At 42.3% G+C, this 18,242-nt stretch overlaps 2 protein-coding genes across 2 annotated transcripts; both read right to left on the bottom strand.

Moving 5' to 3' along the window:
* Window positions 1-1,708: 1,708 nt before the first annotated feature.
* Osi7 (Osiris 7) lies at window positions 1,709-5,131 on the bottom strand. Its single transcript, XM_066725574.1, has 3 exons — window positions 4,869-5,131; window positions 4,476-4,651; window positions 1,709-2,106 (listed from the first exon to the last, which is right to left on the bottom strand). The coding sequence occupies exons 1-3, from the start codon at window positions 5,129-5,131 to the stop codon at window positions 1,709-1,711; spliced, it is 837 nt and encodes a 278-aa protein (XP_066581671.1).
* Window positions 5,132-13,450: 8,319 nt separating this feature from the next.
* Window positions 13,451-14,471, bottom strand: Osi6 (DUF1676 domain-containing protein Osi6). The gene is made up of 3 exons (XM_066725977.1): window positions 14,142-14,471; window positions 13,921-14,023; window positions 13,451-13,812 (listed from the first exon to the last, which is right to left on the bottom strand). The coding sequence occupies exons 1-3, from the start codon at window positions 14,469-14,471 to the stop codon at window positions 13,451-13,453; spliced, it is 795 nt and encodes a 264-aa protein (XP_066582074.1).
* Window positions 14,472-18,242: the final 3,771 nt, after the last annotated feature.

Genomic DNA, 18,242 nt, shown 5'->3' with positions numbered 1-18,242 from the left:
TCTACAATGAGCAGAAAGCCTCTTTTTCACTTTTAACATAGTTGGCCGGCTCCGACAGCCGGAACTCTCCTGCTCCTATGATACGTTAATCTCAAGAAAACGAAGTCATACGGACCTTTCCGGTGCTCCAGTTATGCGCTCCTTCGAAAGTCATTGAAACGACCAAAAGCAATTAGAAGCAAAATTATAGTGATATCTCCTTCCGACCGAGAGTATTATTGATTTGTATATATATATATATATATATGCATGCATGCTTTTGTTTAAAAAAAAAAAAGAAGAACCCGCTTGATTTACTTTCACATCGACGAGCCGCGTCTTTTTGGAAAGTGCTCCAGTTACCGTTATAGTCTTCGGAGCACCACAACAATGCCCGATCATCGCACCCCCTACTCTATGTCCGTGTCTAACTGTATACAGGAGGATTTATTTAACCAAATTGGTCTATCCCGAATTCGAAGAGATACACGAAAATACCACAAAAATTACACCGATCTGGCTCCATTTGGATTTACCGTTCTTCCATAGAAGATCTTGATCGTTAAGCCGGCTCAGTTTGATTTTGAATAATCGATTCTTAGAAATCTTGATTGTATATCAGTGTTATGCATTTATAATAGACGGATATTTCTAGGCTAAGCCAGGGAATTATCGCATAATGTTTTATGACTTTCTCCTACGCCAATATTACCAGGAATATTACAGCGTTATTGCGCGGATGCTTACCCATCCATCCTGAAAACTACAGTCTATCCGCTGTTTATTTGGTCTCGATCGAGCGCGGCGTAAGTGCAAGTGCAGTCTGTATATATAGAAGCGTATCGCTTGGCCAACGCCACTCTTGCGGAAGTAAGAGGAATGATCAGTCGATCACAATCTTGAAAGCATGATCACTCGATCGTTTCCTTTGGGATAAGACGCACACATTCGCCTTCTCTCTTTATTACAAAGAAATAGAAACAAAAGCAGCACACACAGTCAAAAATAAATTACTACGCAACTTAATATAACGAATAAATAACAAATATCAAATATATATATATAGTATATGTATATATAACAACGAGTATTTCGCGATGGTACTGGATCATGATGAAGCTTTTCTTGTCAATAAGGTTCGGCAGTTTGCTTTCGAGCAGAGGAAGCGCGAAGAGTGGGAAAGGTAGGAGGAGCTGCAGGACTTTCTCTTCTTTCAAAATTAATGTTGGTGGAGGGGGGGGGGGGATGGGGGGTATAGTAAAAAATAGATGAAAGAGAAGCAGAGAGAGAGAGAGAAAGAGAGGACGTGTACAGTAGGAGAAATAGACAAGGAGCACAGATTCGAGAAATAGGTACAGTGGCAGTAATAGAAACTGTCGCTCCAAGTGGAGAAGAAAGGTTGACGAAGAGTCGAAGTTGATAAAACTTTCCACAAATAATACAGAGTTTCGATAAATAGAAAAAAGAAAGTCCCAATAGAGACGAGAATGAATTTACGTATAGACATCAAAGTCACCATATTAAATAAAATGAAACAAAAAAAATAGAGAGGAAAATAGAAGGAGTGAGATAAAAATAAATACAAGCCAAGAGAGTAGTAGGCTAGTGGATGAGAAAATAGTTGAAAGGATCGAGAATGAAGAATGGTAAGAGGGGTGAAAGGTGAAGAAGGTTAGAGATTAGAATTTGAAGGTGTGGGAATGAAGAATGAAAGTTTCTATGGCGAGAATTAAGCTTGTGGTTGGGGTTGATGAGCTCGATAAGCGAGATTCTGTGCGTCCTGAGGCAAACTCCTGGCCCAGCCATGACCGCCGCTTCCTCCGCCGGATGAGTAACCACCTGCATAATCGCTACTGGCTGCTGCGTAACCACCGTGGCCAGACTCCTCGTGAGCGACGTGGGTGCTGCCACCGTGGTGCGGATGAGCCACCACCTCGTACGTCACGTGTTTCTGTTGACCAAGCAGTTTCTTCAAACCGATTATAGCTGAGATGACCAAAGCGATCTTGCCGATTAACAAGGCCTTTCCTGCGATCAGAGCGATGCTTCCAAGTGCCAGAGGCAGTAGAGCCGCTGCTTTCAACGCTATAGCCATGATCAATGGTCCCAGAATCTTCTGTGCCTTCTCTGCGATTCAACAAAAAGCAACGCAACGTTTAAATCACCATCTTTATCATCACGAAACCAAATTCTGTCAAACGCATCGGTGAAAGATTATCTTTTTTTTTCGCACGTTATATGTGTGTATATATAGTAATGTCATTTATTCACGTATGTGTGGAGGCTGATTCGAGAAAAATACATCAATTTGTTCAAGAGACGAGGGAGATTCGCAGGATGTTGTCCATCCTCGCAGACTTACATTAAATGAGAATCAAGAGGATTAACGGTGCTTTTAACTGGAATAACAACTCGGAGCTGCGAGCAAGTGTCCTAATGTACTTTTATGAATGGTATTGGCTTATTAAGCGGGGCCTTGTATCATTTGCCAGAATATATTACTGTAACCGTAAATGTCTGTCTTTTTCGCGATAGGAGCTATCGATTCACGAATAAAATCTCAGCAGCACACAATTGCAATTTCAAGATTCTATATAATAACCAAGTGTTGACGATTGCACTCTCTTTCTTTTGTCACTTGATTCAATCAGAGCCTGTAACGTATTTAAATACCGATTTTAATCTCTTCTAATCGCTGTTACATTAATAAATGTATGAAATTATTTACTCGTACTACTAAGAAACATTATTATATACAAAGACGTAGATTTATCATTGATTTGACATGAGGGATGCTAGTTTTAGTGGAAAGAATAGTTGTCAGTGGTTACATTGTTACGTCCTTGGTGAGAATAATTCAACGGAACACAGGATAATTTGGTTTGAATAGACGGTGTATAGGGAGATGAGGCCAGGAGATGGCGGTCACAATCATCGTCCTTAGAATAAGTCGAGATACAGATAAGCTTGGTGTACTGTGAGCATATTTCCGGATTACTCTCGAATGAAGATTTTAAAGTGGAATAGGCGAAGGTCAAGGCGAAGTACCCTACCGACCAAGAAGGAAAGTATGTCAAAAATCTCGCATGTCGGGATCGTCGATCTTACTCCTGCTCTCTCGCTCCCACTATCATTTTCCATCTTTCTCTTGTCGTGTTCACCCTGCTCCGTTCCCCTTCCCACCGTATGATGCTGGTATTTCATGCGAGGTACTACTACAAGGGGAAGCGGAACCAGTTCCTCAGTGGGTCAACGTCTGCGACCAGCGCATTGGCTTCCTAGTCATTCTCTTCATCGCAGCGGTGAACCCTGGCTAACGCATATAATACAGCCGACACTCCAACGACAAATTCCACTTGCACATTTACATCCAATCCGTTGACGATATTGCCGCTGATAACACACCTGCACCTCTTCTTATCTCTCGAGGAATACTTTAAACTTCCGATAATGCATTAAGAATGCGGTTGCAGTTTTACGACACAATTACACAGTTCGTCGCTCTTCCTGCCCATTCAAGGCAATTCAATTTGTCCCACAATATAAAGTCTTCTTTTCTCTATTCCTCTCCTATAAACGATTATCATTCTCTAACTCGTACGCGAGAATCCTTGCTTTACCTTATTCATGCCGCTCAACCTGACTCGCACGTGCAATAATCTCTTCATTGCTCGTTACAATTGCCCTGTCACGTAAATTATGACAAACTAGATATTTATTTTTACCTCGAGCAGGCTCTCTCTCTGAGCTAGCAAAATTTTAGAGGAGAAAAAAATAGAATTACTGTTATAGTCGAGGGATCGAGCGTTTCTCCTATTGATCGGCGTAACCTTATTTTTTCACTCGTATATCAATTTTATATCAGCTTTTGTGCTGTTATTATTATTCGTAAATTAACATTTGTTTTGCTCTACATATCACAAACGGAAAAGTGCTCATTGAGGCTGAGAGCAGTTACTTCTGCGAACTAATCGTATGCTCGACTTATTTCTCAATGTGCATTATTTTCTTTTGTATGCCAATGATCCGCGACCGCGCTATTCCACAGTCAGTAAATTCACATGGACAATCACAAACAATGAAAATATAATATGAGAATTCGGATGCTCGTGGTTGTACAGCCCTGTTGTAAATGCACGATAAATCAGAAAAGATCGTATTAAATTACTAAGAGCAAAAGTCGTATTTTATCAGTCTGGCTATTCAAGGAGTTAGCACCTCTCGCGTCCTCTCCCGAGATTCTATAATAATTCAACGTAAAAGCTGTCGTAAATAATGAAGGAACAGTGGGCAAATACAGTAAAATAATCAGTGTCCCATCAAAATGTCAAATTGTAGTGCTAATAAATTTAAAATAGGATCAATAAAGCAAAACATAAATGTTGGCGTCCGATGACACAATGAAGCGAGTCAATGTTAATTAAAAAGTGAAACGAGAGGGAAATTCGGACGAAATGGCCAAATTTAAAATTCAAATCGCTGCGTAGTATACTCACTCTTTTTGCCACGGCTCTCGACAGCATTGTCGCTTGAGTCATCGAAGCTGCGTCCAGCTGATTCAATGGCACCTAAGATGTCGCTCCCCTTAAGGTCAACCTTGACGGAGTGAGTTCTCAAGAATCTTCCCAGTCGATCAAACAGTAGACTGTCCAGATCCGTGGATTCGATCGATCTGTTGATAAATGAAACAATAACGAAGCAGCATAAAAAAAGGATTCCTTTAAAAGATCTCCTATATAACGCTTTCGTGATCGTCCAACGACTCGTGGTGGTTGCGAGTGCACCGAGATGATAGCGAATGATCGTTAGAGCGTGGAGGACACGCGAATAAAGGATATAGAGCTTCGTATATATGTACAATTGACGTTAAGAAGGGAATAAACACGGACCTCGGTGCGCCTTCCTCAGCATTGGAAGTCTTAACGACGGTGATGCCCTCCGTGAGCATGATATCCTCCTTGTCGTTGAGCATCTTGTCAACGAAAGTGAAGACCTTGTACTTGATGCAGTTGACGGATTCCTTTTTAAGACAATCCGAGTAGATGCTGGCCATGAGGTCGTTCTCGTTGGTAGGTTTGTCGCTGGCCGGCAACGCCAGGACCACCGTCACGGCCATCAAGGCCCAGCATGCAGTTGCAAAGATCCTCGACATCCTCTCGTAGTCTCTAATCACTTTCCTCAGAGAGAATCTCGCTCGCGCGTTCCTGGCAACACGTGGCCAGTAATACAATCCCGATATGCTTGCTTCGTAACTCGTGGTGCGCTCCTCTTCACGGACTCGTGCGACGGACCACTGCTGGATGCGAGTTTCGCTTGTGTGTCACATCAAAAGAGCTTGCTTTGCTTTTATACCGAAGTATCGCACCGAGGAGGCTTCCCTGGAGGTTCGGGGCCTCGCGAGTTTCGCGTTCGCGGCCCGACGCCGGTCAGCATCCCCCCCACCTTCCCCCACCCAACACCCCCGTGGGACCGTCCCGACTCGCTGTTCCGAGTCCGAGGACCCCTCGTCTTTTCTCTCCTTACCGTGTATTCCTCTGTCTTCCAGCTCTTTTCTCCTTTCCTCCCTCTACTTCCACCACAATCTCCCACATTTCCTACTTCCACGCTCACTATTCTCTTCGCTTTAAACAAAAAATCCTCGCTCCTCTTCCAACAATTCCCACGATGCACTTATGTATATATTTATAATCCATCCTGTAGCTCCTAAACTATTTTCACGCAGAGACCTCTGATAGCCCCGGACAACCTCCGTTATCACTGCAAATCGTTTCTCGAATTCGTCGAAAGCGAAGATGCGACACGACGAGCGTGACAGTGAAACTCAAATTTGCATACCAGACTTTTTACTCCACCAAGCCAAGCGATATATTGATTACAAGTGGATGACCCCTGCGGTACTGCAATTATCCAACTAAAAAAACTTTGTTTCCCTCCCAAAATTCATCCCTAATACACACATACATATAATATTCAGAAAGAAGAAGCTATTTCGAGAGGAAAAACATCTAACATATATTCGAGGTCCGCTTTGTTAATCAGCGGTCGTTTGAATAATACCGAAACGAGAGCAGGTCTTACCACAGGAATATATTTCCATACGTGGACACGAGATTGTGCTGGCAGGTTATACTTTCACACACACAATGACAAAAGAGAATGACCGAGGGGGAGGAGACCGGGGCACGCGAGTCGGTGGAAGCGAGCCGAGGTATATCGCAGCCTCCCCGAGCATCTCTCTTCAACCGGTGCTCTCCATTCGTCCATTCTTTGGCAGCAACGTCGGAGACCTACTTCGGGCCTCCGTTGGCCTCCGTTAAGGACCACCGCGGCAACGGTGGGTGTTCCAACGCTCGTCACCGCCGCAGCCGCAGAATTATTCGACGTTTATTCGTTGCTGAGGAAGTGGAGAGAAGAAACGAGCGAAGAAATGGCCAACCAATAGAATTCGTCCAAAAGGTGCATCCGCGCTGGCCGAATGATTTCTCGCTCGAGTTGGCATGTCTCCATCGGCGCCCGAGCATTTTCTACGATCGTTGCGCACGGTGCATCGCAGAACCGCGACTGCCAATTGGCATATTGCACGTATAGGCGCCGGTCGGATACGTGGGGGGTGCTCGTTGCTCGCTGATGGAGAGAATCACGGTCAAAGCTGCGTTCGTTATTCCCGGGCCTCAATCGATCCTTTCGTACACCGCGAGATCTGCTACCGCGCGGACCTTATCGCTTATTATTCCACCCTTCCCCTTGTTTGCATCTCACTTTCCAGCGCTCGATTCATTCTCATTACCGCGACGGATCGAAAGTCACTCTCTTATTATTTCGCCCGAGTGCAAACATGCGTGGCCGAACTCGTCTCAGTCCAGTTTACTAGTCCGGAAAAAAGGCGTTGCTGAAAATCATCCTTTATACTATATACATATATATGTATGTGATATAAATGTGTATATATATATATATATATATGTGCATGGGGAAAGCGTTTTCTTCTCGACGCAGCCTTATTATTGCAGTCTCGCTTGATTCTTTATCGCCCAATTTCTATGATCGCTGTGCTCATGACCGTGTCCCGACAAATTACAAGTAAACGCTCGTTTGGCCGCGATGCGAGCAGGCCTCTCGCTGCCATAATCCCAATCAACCGCGCGATTTCCTATAATCGTAATGCTTATATCACGATTCGTTCGCTACACGTACACCGTTCGTGCGATTACGAAAGAGAAAGAGACTCGTCGGAAAATATTTACAGCTTTTTACTTCGAACGATCTATGCTAATTTCTGACGACTTTTTTTTTCGCGTCACTTCTCGTAATGACGAAGATTTCCATCATTATTATTATGAAAGTAACTTACGAAAGCGAGCTAGAGCGTAAGTTCTGGAAATCTTTGTAATAAAATCATCACTCGCCACTCTTAAAATTTTAATGCCCTGCGAAAGAAAAGTTGTAAAGCAAAGCATAATCACTGTCTTCCATGCGGAATGCGTTGGAGAAGTTGAAAGAGCGCGCCAGTGTTTCTAGGCTAGACAATCGTGTGACCACGCGAGAGCGAGATGAGTGCGCACGATGGAAAGTATTACGTATTATAGAGTAGCTGGATTGCTGACCAGCTGACTCTTGGAAGATCGAGACTCTGTACTTTTTAAACCTAATTAGGCCCATACTTTCTAATTGAAATCACTGCTTTTCAATCGATAAGTAGCTTCGGCTTTATTGTTAATTACATCTCTTTCAATTACCCCTATATATTATACACTATACCATTTCTTCTGTTGTCGTACTATTTTGATACTATCAACTCGCTTTGTAAAAACAATATCACTCTGTAAATCACTGTATTTACAATTAATTATCAAACTGTTTCTAATCCTTAACTCTACTACACTACATAGGATTAGAAACAACCTTGAAAAAACATTTTTTATAATAATACTATATTTTACGAACATCTCGACTGGGAGATAATTTTCGAGCAACGCTGTTCAATGCTTAATGTAGTGGGATTATCGATCGTCCCTTAATTGTAGGTTCCAAGCTTGTTAATTGCCGCAGGTGGTATCTCGCCTTGCCGAAATTCGTTGAGAGAGATGACGGACGCGAGATATTATGAAAAAGGAGGTCATTCAACGTTTCAGAACTGGGTCGACCCTCGATTCGACCAGCAAACGATTTCAATCCTGTCGGCTCTCTGGAATCGAAAGATACCGGCCACGGCGTCAGTGTTTTCCCTGTATTTGTATCGAGAGAGATACTCGCATACATACGAACGAAGGCAAAGACTTGTCTACGAGAGCGAACGTCAACGACTTGGCACAATCTCGCAGCTGATCGTATTTCAAAGCAAACGAAGGAAAGTGTCCAATATATAATTTGACTCGCACGCACGATGAGTTAAGAGAGCATTTTGTGCTCTCTTACCATCAAACTCTTCGTTTTATCTCGTTAATTAATAAGTATATTAACCACGTCTATTTGCTCATATCTAATAAAACTTCCTCCTTGCCAAGAAAGACACACAGTGTTCATTATCGTCGCTAAATAACACAGGAAAACAGTGCGCAACACGTCACGTTCTCTTTTGTAGATTTATCATCAAAATTGTAATATATATATATATATATAGTCAAGATTATTTACCTAATGAAATAATGAATAAGTGGGCAAAGAAACGAGTAACGGATAAGCTTTCATTATAACTGTCTTGATACCGGGATGCAAGAAAATTCCATTGTACTTTGCATAAAAGGGGATTTTTTCAGTGCTACAAAAGGAAGTACCAAGACGAGTCGGCAATTCTCATTCGCCTGAATCGTTCGAATTATCATTTATAGTTGGCTTTTGTACTATATAGGAATATATACAAATGCGCGGAAATTGTTCAAGTAATAAAAGTTGCACTCGTGATCGAATCGAAGGTGGAGCGATGGAGGAGCATCAAAAGAAGCGCTCTTGGAGCATTCCGGGACAGCGAGCGGAAGTGACGTTTGGTGCATGGCGCGCGAGCATGGATCGGGATTGGTTGTTTTCCGGTCCAAGAAAGTTACGGAAAGCCCGAACCAAGGTAGCTGGGACGAAGTACAGTGAATAGCAGAGGATATCGGACAACGGAAAGTTTCGAGTGGTTTCTAAGAATAATAGGGTGATGGGGGGAGGGGGGGGGCAGAGGGGAGCAATTAGACAGCTGGCAAGTGATTAGGCGTGCGGGACCAATTAGATTTCGACGTGAGGCAGATAACCCACTCTGGCAGCGCTGACCCTGGCCGGGCGTTGCTGGAAACGCGAGAAAGGTAACTGCGGTAACGGTTGGGTGATTCTTTCGAAACCAGCTAAGTTCAAGGCGCGAGGCGTGAGCGGCCACTGTCAAGGCGAAAGAGGGAAACCACCGCTCGACTCGACTCGTTCCAATGCCAAGAACACTATAATAATCAATATACAGAGCCACGGCGTGACCTTAACCAATATTAAAACTTATTCTTATATATACAAAGCTGATGATTGAAAATTCCAAGAATTTCTTTCCTATTTTCATACGTACGGAAAAACAGTTATCGACCCATTTCCCTTATTATCTCGTGGATAACGCATTAATTACGGTGGAAATAAAAATAGTTAATTGGCAAAACCTTGGCCGTGTCAATAAAGCAGCCACGCGTGCACGCGTCGTGTTTAAGAAATTGGTTGGAACGAGGGATTGATGTAATTAAGAGAAGAGAGATATGGGCTTTTTATACTTTATAAACCAGAACTAATATCAAATTTTTAGCTGGCCGATTCTGAGTTATCATCCGACTCGCTCGGACAGAACGCGGTGGCAGGTGGCCGGCCATTGGTAAATCTAGTAAGGCAGTGATGCATGGGAAATCGTAGAAAAGTACTAATACTCGTAGTGAGAAGTGTGTGGAGGATTTGGATATAGCATATAGAGTCAGGTGCACACATTCGAGTTAAAGTTTACGACTTGCCAGTAATGAGACATGGCTAGAACGCACTTGCCAGGTGAAATTCTGCTTTGTGCATCGGAAGAAAGACTCTATTAATCGAGCAACACATCCGTGAAGCGGCACCATGCTTCTATATGGTCAAGGTAGTTTTAGAACTAACTTCATAAAGAGTTTCGAGAGGCGTTAAGCGTCGCACGGATGACTTTACTGCAGCTGCTCAAATCCCACGGCACATTCGTAAAGTACGGCTATTTGAAAGATTTAATGGCTCTTTCCATATAAGATATTGCCTCAGGTGATATGTACTTTCCTGATGAATTAGAATTGCTTTACCGTATGGCGACTCTCCAATTGCCTAACAAGAAACAGAACTGTCCATTAAATTGCATTGGAAAAAAATTCTTCGAGAATTACAATGAGACTGTCGTGGGTGACGTTCGAACCCACGCGATTGTCATTGTAAATTTACTTTTTTCATTTAGCAATAATAATTCTCAAGTATTAACTATGAAATTGTAATTTTTACAGACGTATTTTATGTAGTATTGTTAAATTTTCAGGAGGTCCCATTTTAATTTTGTCACCTAATTATTTCGACAATAAATAAATTTTTGAAAAAATGTTTCAAGCGAAAATTTTGTGGCTTTGATAAAGATTGTAGAATTGGTTTTACATTGTAAAACGTCATTTAAAATTGACATCAAAGCGTCACTTTGAGAATCTTTTAAATTAAAAATTAAAAAAGAAACATGGTGACCTTCGTGTCATCTTCAAATTACGTTTCAAGGTTAAACCAATAATAATTATCATATATATCCCCTTCGAAGCTATAAAATATCCATTTCAGATATTTTTTTAAGACTTAGTTATTTTTTAAATAATTAGGTTACAAAATTAAAATAAAACATTCAGTATTATAGTTACCTTATCGTCAATTTTCTTGAAAAAATTCAATACTCTTATCGTATCCACGTGTAAAATTACCGTAAATGCTTAGTTCATCGCTATCGATTAGATTTATTACGAATCGAGCACTTCTCCTTTCACGCAATTGTAGGTTCAACCTTAGCGTCCTTTTTTTTCGTCTTGGTGGATTGACTCGTTCGTTGGCTGTACGCAATGAGACGTGACGTTTGTCTTTTTGCACGATCGACTCGCTCGTCGTTCGAGCACTCTTTTTTCTTATTAGAAAAATAATTCCACATTATTGCTCACTTTTCCAACGAACGACGCGAAATTATTTAACAAACTATAGAGAGAATCTCATCCTTTACTCTCACTTTGTATACTTTAAAGTTAAAAAGTGATCTAGTTTGCACGCAAAACTTTCGCTACGTTCAATGTCGTTCGATTATATGTTCATTGATGAGCAACCTATTTTTGCCAGTTTTTACTCTTTCAAAGAACTATATGGTTGCAATATAATAAACAACGTGTAAGACATTGCGTTACTAAGGTTTTGTCGGCTTTTTTATTAGAAGCTCTGCAGGAAGAGTCGTTAATATTTATTGGACGAAAATTGCGCATAGTCATCAAGCTCATTTGAAAACTAAAGATCAACGACGAGCCGTCATTGTCCTAGATAATGTTAGAGTCCAACGCACACCTATTGTCGAAGTAAAGGATTCTTTTTATTGCCCCTGGTTTTAACGCGACTCGCGAAGAAACGGCAATTTTGTTCAACCTCCTTTCTCGCTATTTATTTTTCTCTATGTAGGACTAAAGGACATCGCGGTCTTGGGAAGGATTTAGTGAATTGCCATGAATTTGCGACCCGCTTATGCATGACAAACGAGAACCATGACCTTTCGACTCCGGTCGAATTGGAAAACCGTATACAGACACGCTAAAACACTGTGTGCACTTTCTCCTCTGTTATATCGTTGCTACACGCGAACACGCATTCTTATTGCTAATCCTTTCAAAGAACCATTTCATGTCGCGATTTCATTAATTCGGCACTCCTTTATGTGGACGCAACCACACACGTACTATACATAAACCGCGAAATCACCGCGCTTCGCAAATTCCTGAGATTATTCACACGAATTTTTAATCAAACAAATATTTGACTCATTTATATCGGTATTAAAAATATAATGCCAGGTCGCACGAGAGTCACTCAAAACTGGAGAACTTGGGGCTTCGCACGTTTATACCGTATTACTGGAATCGCAGCTAGTATTCGAGTCATTTCTAAACTATATTTATAGAAACAACGTACCTTTTCCAATATTAAGGTTCGAATTGATTAATAAAATTGGTGAAATATGGTAATTTCAGTGAATTCCATCGACCGATTGACACTGTTATTGGGAGAAGGTATGAAAAAGGCATACCGATATCATAAGAATCCGTTACATCTCCAATGGAAAGAGCACGCATATAATAAATAGTGCTACGTGACGCAAACAGGTACCACGCATACCTGTTCCGAAAATTCAGCGCATGCAAAAATATTTCGTCTCTTCCAGGAAGACTCGCGAAAGTTGCTTGATTCCTGCTGTCCGAAATTTTCGGAGCGGAATGCGAATGATCGGGTTCAACTTTGCATTTCGGGGGTCAATGGGTTAATTTAAAAAATTCATTTATTTCAAACCAAATTTTACAAACATACGAGTCGATTTGTCGCAGATACAGATGATCTTTATCTTAGAGGGATATGTGCGAATTTGCGAAAGAGTGCGTTGGATTGATGCGAGACGGATGGCAGGTGGGGGGGGGGGGTGGGGGATGGGGTGTGAGGTAGTGGGGATTGGCTACAAATCGGAGGAGTGGGGGGAGGAAGAAGTTCTCGGCCAAGGTGGGAGGGTATGCTGCGATATTGCAAAGGTCCAAGGCCCCTGCTTTCCATAAGAGTCGAGTGTCATTGGTAGAATTACAATGGAGTGCACTACGAAATCAGGAGGATCCGGGAAAGTCGGTCAACTGAGCTCATAGGTACACGTTGTTGTTGGACTAGATGGTCTTCTGCGACGAAGCTGATCGGTTTTCACGGCTGTATATTGGAGGGGATGAGTCGGGGTTGCGCACTCCACACGAGTGCGAGTGCACAATTCGCATACTCGGTGTCCAATGATGAATTCCGTTTGGTACTTCCGGCACAGAACCGGAATCCTACGTCTCTCTTCCGGTGCTGCTGCTGCTGATGCTGTTTCCACCGTTCTCCACTAGTATGCGTTGCGACTAGCCTCTCTGTTTGATTCCACTTTATCTGGTCTACTCGTAATCGCGTATACACAGTTGAGTACAAAGATAGTTACAAGTATAAAATATTATATTATGTACATCGCGACGGAGCCAGGCTCCATAAATATGCTATTATTGATAAATAAAAATAAATATGCTCTCTCTCGGTTGGAGAGGCTTGAGACTCGTCGCGGTTCTCCATCCGCAGGGATGGAGGCTGGTGGCTTTTACCGAAACGCTCAAGGTCACCAGAGAAGACCGAGACTGGTCCCTCGTGCTTCCCTCGTGAGCTTGAGATATAAATTAGTGGTTAAAGTACGTTTGGGACAAGACGCGTGGTCTTTTCAGTGGTGGTAGCCACCGTATGCTTGGCTCTGGGCGTATCCGTGTGGATCTTCGAATCCAGATCCACCGGATGACCATCCACCTGTTGCGATTGGCGCGGACCATCCAGCACCCACGCTGGCTCCAGAGTTCCATCCACTATTGTACGCGGTGATGTCGTGACCTCCTGCGCCCTTAGAAGCCCAGAGGGACCTCAAACCGATGAAGGCTGAGATCGCGATGGAGATGAGGGAAGCGAAGATCGCCTTTTTAGCCAATAGAGCGATTCCGAAGTAAGCCAGGGTAGCGAGGGCACCGATCTTTACTTTGGCAGCGATCAACAGTGGCAGGATCGATTTCAACAGCTTCTTCTTGCCTCGGCCTAAAAATTGACAATCTCTATTCAACTCTTTGCTCTAATCGACGTAGATTTATAACTCGAACCTGAGTCCTATACTATAATAATCTCTAGGAAAATTCTCTCAATTACCTTCGACAACCTCATCGACGGCTTGACGAACTTCTTGGGGAACAGAGTCGCTGATGGCACGTGCGGATTGTCCAATCTTTTCAATAGTAGATCCAAGGTTGATCTGCAAGAATTTCAATCGGTTATTGAAATGCAAAATACTTCATGCACCAGCTATCGCTTTGTAATTTGGTGCAAGAAATAGAAAGAAGGATCTATCTATGCAACCATGAATGAATTACCCTGAGACTGCGTCCAGTAACGAAGCTAGAAACTTCCTCGCTGACAAAGTTCTCCAGTGCGTTTTGTCTGTCTGCAACATCAGCCGCGGCTTCCATTTCCTGGTCGTAGAGAACTTCCTTTCCGGACCTTGAGTTTCTACCCTGGCCACTCTTGACAAGACTGATTCCACTGACGAGCTCATAGCTATCCTTGTCGAAGAACTCCTTGGCCTTCCTGTACAGGCTCTTCTGCACGCAGGAGATGCTGTCTTGCTTGAGGCAGTCCTCGATGCTTTGGGCACTGGTCAGTGCCAGAAAGCCGGCGACCATCACGATAGCAAAGAACTTCATGTTGTTTTGTTTACCGTTTCTTTTTCACTCGTAGGAAAGAGCACTCGGGGTCGTCTATAGACGATTTGGCGAACCGATCGAAATATACTTGGGAGCACGCCCTTTTCCGAAACCCGTCCCGTACGTTAGTGAAATTTCGTGTGGTCCATCGGACAATCTCTTTAGCTTATATTTGGCGGGCCCCTCTACCTCGTGGCTCGCCAGGTCCCCACTTCTGCTTTTTTTCTTCCTATTTGCCGTGGCGTTCGGCCGCAGGTGTGTACTCGCGTACATACATGGGTGCGTGTGCGTGTGCGTGAGCGTGTTTGTGCCCGTATGTCGTCGTCCCGAGTCCGTCAGAGCCGTTTAAACTCGACGAGCACGAAAGTATTCGCCCAGCGGCCAATAGGTTTACCTTAGCTCGGACGCGACACCGCCTATCGCGACCTGCGACCTGCCTACGGTAGGCAAATAAGGACGACCAACCGGGAAACGCCTGAGGCTTTCTTCCACCACCACCCCCCCCCCCCTCCTCCACCCCTCCCCCCCTTCCCCTCTTCTTCCTTTCTCCTATCTCTCTCCTTATCTTTCCTTTTTCCGTCCTCTTCTTCCTTCTCTTCATCCTCTTCTTCGTTCTCTTCGCCCTCACCTATACTTTCAATGGTTATATCGATCGCCGTCGCCCCGTCCGTGCACTCACACAAATGCACACAGCTGAACGCCTTGACCAAAATTTTCATCCGCTTTTTCTCACGATTTCGCGACCGCCCCTTTCTCCTCCCTCCCTCCCTCTACCCTCCACCTCAACCCATCGTCAATACCATCTTCACGATCCTTCGTGACCGTCCTTACCTTCGCTTTTCGCTCAGGAATTCACCAGAAGTTTCGCGCCTGTACTGTTAATTCGCCAGAAATTTATGCGAGCACCGCCCCATATGCGCGACAATGAAACTTCCACCTGAGGAACCTTGTCTTCTTTGGCGCATGCTAATTGGACATCAGCAATTTCCCATGCATGCTTCATGGTTTTCTATTTCGCGTTACGCTCGCTTCGATTCTATCCTTTTTATTTCAGACACCGCGATGCTGATCGGAGAAAATACACGATTGCATCATGTTATATCAACGAAACCAATATACTTTATACTGTACTACTACACAGCTACTAATTTCAGTCGCTTATAATGCTCAGCCACTTTATACAATTGTGTACCGAATTTAAAGAAAACAAAAGTACACTTTCTAAACGCGAGGGGATAATAAAATGTGAAATTAAACAATATGCTGTCGTGCCTCTTTCACGGTGTAATTCGCTGTGTCTTGTCTCTTATTGGGTCGAATCGTTTATTACACCTTTGTATAAAGAAGTGCTAAGAACTAGTCTCAACGAGTAGAGCAGCGGCCAAAAAAAAGTTAATTCTTGGCCAGTCAAAGTCTTAGTAATACGCGCGCGTTTCGTCGGAGAAAGTGTTTATGCTTTACAATGGTAAGTAATTTAACAAATGAAAGATACTACCGCGATCAATGTATTACGATTTACCGTACGCGACACAGATTTATAAGTATATAGATATAATACTGATTCGGTTTACGTAAAAACTATAGCTGCCTGATGAGTATGCTGTTTTTCACATTTTTTTTCCATTCAAGAAAAATCGAAGGAATTTTACTTTGCCGTGTACGATCGGGGGTCGAGGGTGCTGCTTGTCACAGAAACTATCGGGACAGTGCAAAGAAAAAGTTGTAGTGGAAAAAAACACAGAGAGAGGTAAGATATGCAGGAAGCGAGCCTAGGTATTGTGTACTCTTGGTACTCGAAACAAAGTGCATCCCGTACATCGAATACATTGGAACGCGTACAGACTGGAGTGATAGTAAACGCCTACATAATGAACGTTAGACCAATGTAAGTGTCTTTCCTGACGGGCAACCTGGCATTTACGGGAAAATCTCCTTAAATTATCGTACTCTCTCCAACGAGGCGACCTCCGTGGGCCGCGTGCATCGTCTACGAGGCGGATGCGAAACCCGATCGGCATGAATGAAGGAAACTGGTATAGATCAGGTTCAAACATCCCGGATCCGACCTTCATCGTGCCGCACGCGGACACCACTTTCTACTCTGACCCTGCGAGACTCTCACGAGTCCGGCGATAAGGTCTCTTGTCGTTTTCATTTAGTTCCTATATACCAACCAGCCTACCAATTCTACAAAGCTTCTTTACTACTTCATTCGTTGCCCTTACTTTCCTCTTCAACTATTATTCTCCTTTTCTTATACCGTATTACGAAATATATTTTCTACTGTTTCTTTTAAACTCGTCACGTGTGGTAACCACTCGAAAACACACGAATGAACGAACCATTGAAATAAAAAGGATTTAATTATGGATTTGGAATTGAAATTGAACGTGCAATTATTTTATTTTATTGTTGTTCAATAATTCGTTATTTGTCAGAGGTAAGAGTTGTTGTAAATGTATTGCATTTGTTTTAAATACGAAAGTGAAATGTGTTTTGTATTTTTTTATATATTTTATGTCGTTTCAATTGAGTATGCGCGAACCTCGTGTCGAGAAGGGATTCAATGAAAAGGAAGTTCAACAGCACGAATATCTTCCCTGATCTTACGTCAGTATACTCATTCATCCTTTCTCGGTCGTGCTGTGTAGCTCTCAGAATCCTTTCGTCGATCCTTCTCTCTCGCCAAACAGCAACCTTAAAAAGTAAAACCAAAGTTTCTCCTTTACGCTCAACGATAACAGCGATCGTTAAAATATAGACACGCCCAGATCAGTAAAATTACTATACTTGGTTAGCATCAAAAGTATCTTATTGCTATATAGCTGTACATCCTATTCTAGCCTCAGAATGTCAATTAAAGTTTTTTTCAGCATTTCCATTTTCATCTCTATTGCGTAACACCGTTTATTAACGATAAACATCGCTAATGATAATTCCCTCATTTCTATATATTTAAAAAATTACACACTTTTTCTCCGATCTTATAAATATTCGTCATTTTGCCATATAGTTCGACATTTTACGATCACATCGAAAGTAAATTTCATTTCTTCGTGCAGCATATTTTTTAACACCTTCGATCAAATATTTGTCTCAGCTGTTTAATCATAAATTTAATAGTTTTTAATTATCCAAATAGCACCACAGCGTATACTACTGAAACTCTCTTGACTAAATTATTGGGTCGCTCCGCTGAACGGTATTTTCTGTTGTAAATCTTCTTGGAAATATGAGATGACCCAGTACTTTGACCAATCTTCCGCGTACTATAAAGTATCCAAACAGAGGCGGTAGATGCCCTTTTCATTTTTAGAAAACTCGTATCCATTAAATTTCCAAGGTCCCTTTCGGTATAGCAAATTTAAAAATGCATACCGTTAAACAACGTTTTAATATAGAGATAAAAATAAAATATATGAAATGAGAAACGGTATTCTCGATTAAGCTGTCGATGTATGTATTTTTATTCACATTACTATCGCGAAGGCTTAAAATATAAATTAAGCTTTCGTTTGCATAAACAGTTATATCCATTATGTCCCACGTCAACTTGCACAGACATCAACGTCACGCTTGAAACGATTCATTCAACACTTTTGTTATTATGATTTGTGTTTGACTTGTTTACACGATCTTAACTACCTTGCAACATTGAAATTTACCATCAAAGCAGTAAAATCATTTACGAATATTTATCCCTTCGTACAACAACAAAAACATTTCAGCACACGTTAAATGAATTAAATCTTATAAATATAATTGTCACAA

Source organism: Prorops nasuta, unplaced genomic scaffold (assembly GCF_024137725.1).
Source record: "Prorops nasuta isolate Cenicafe-Biocafe unplaced genomic scaffold, Cenicafe_Pnas_1.2 PNAS00004, whole genome shotgun sequence".
NCBI classification, from domain to species: domain Eukaryota; kingdom Metazoa; phylum Arthropoda; class Insecta; order Hymenoptera; family Bethylidae; genus Prorops; species Prorops nasuta.
The sequence above is the reverse complement of the archived record's forward strand: the minus strand, read 5'-3'. Positions and strand labels throughout refer to the sequence as shown.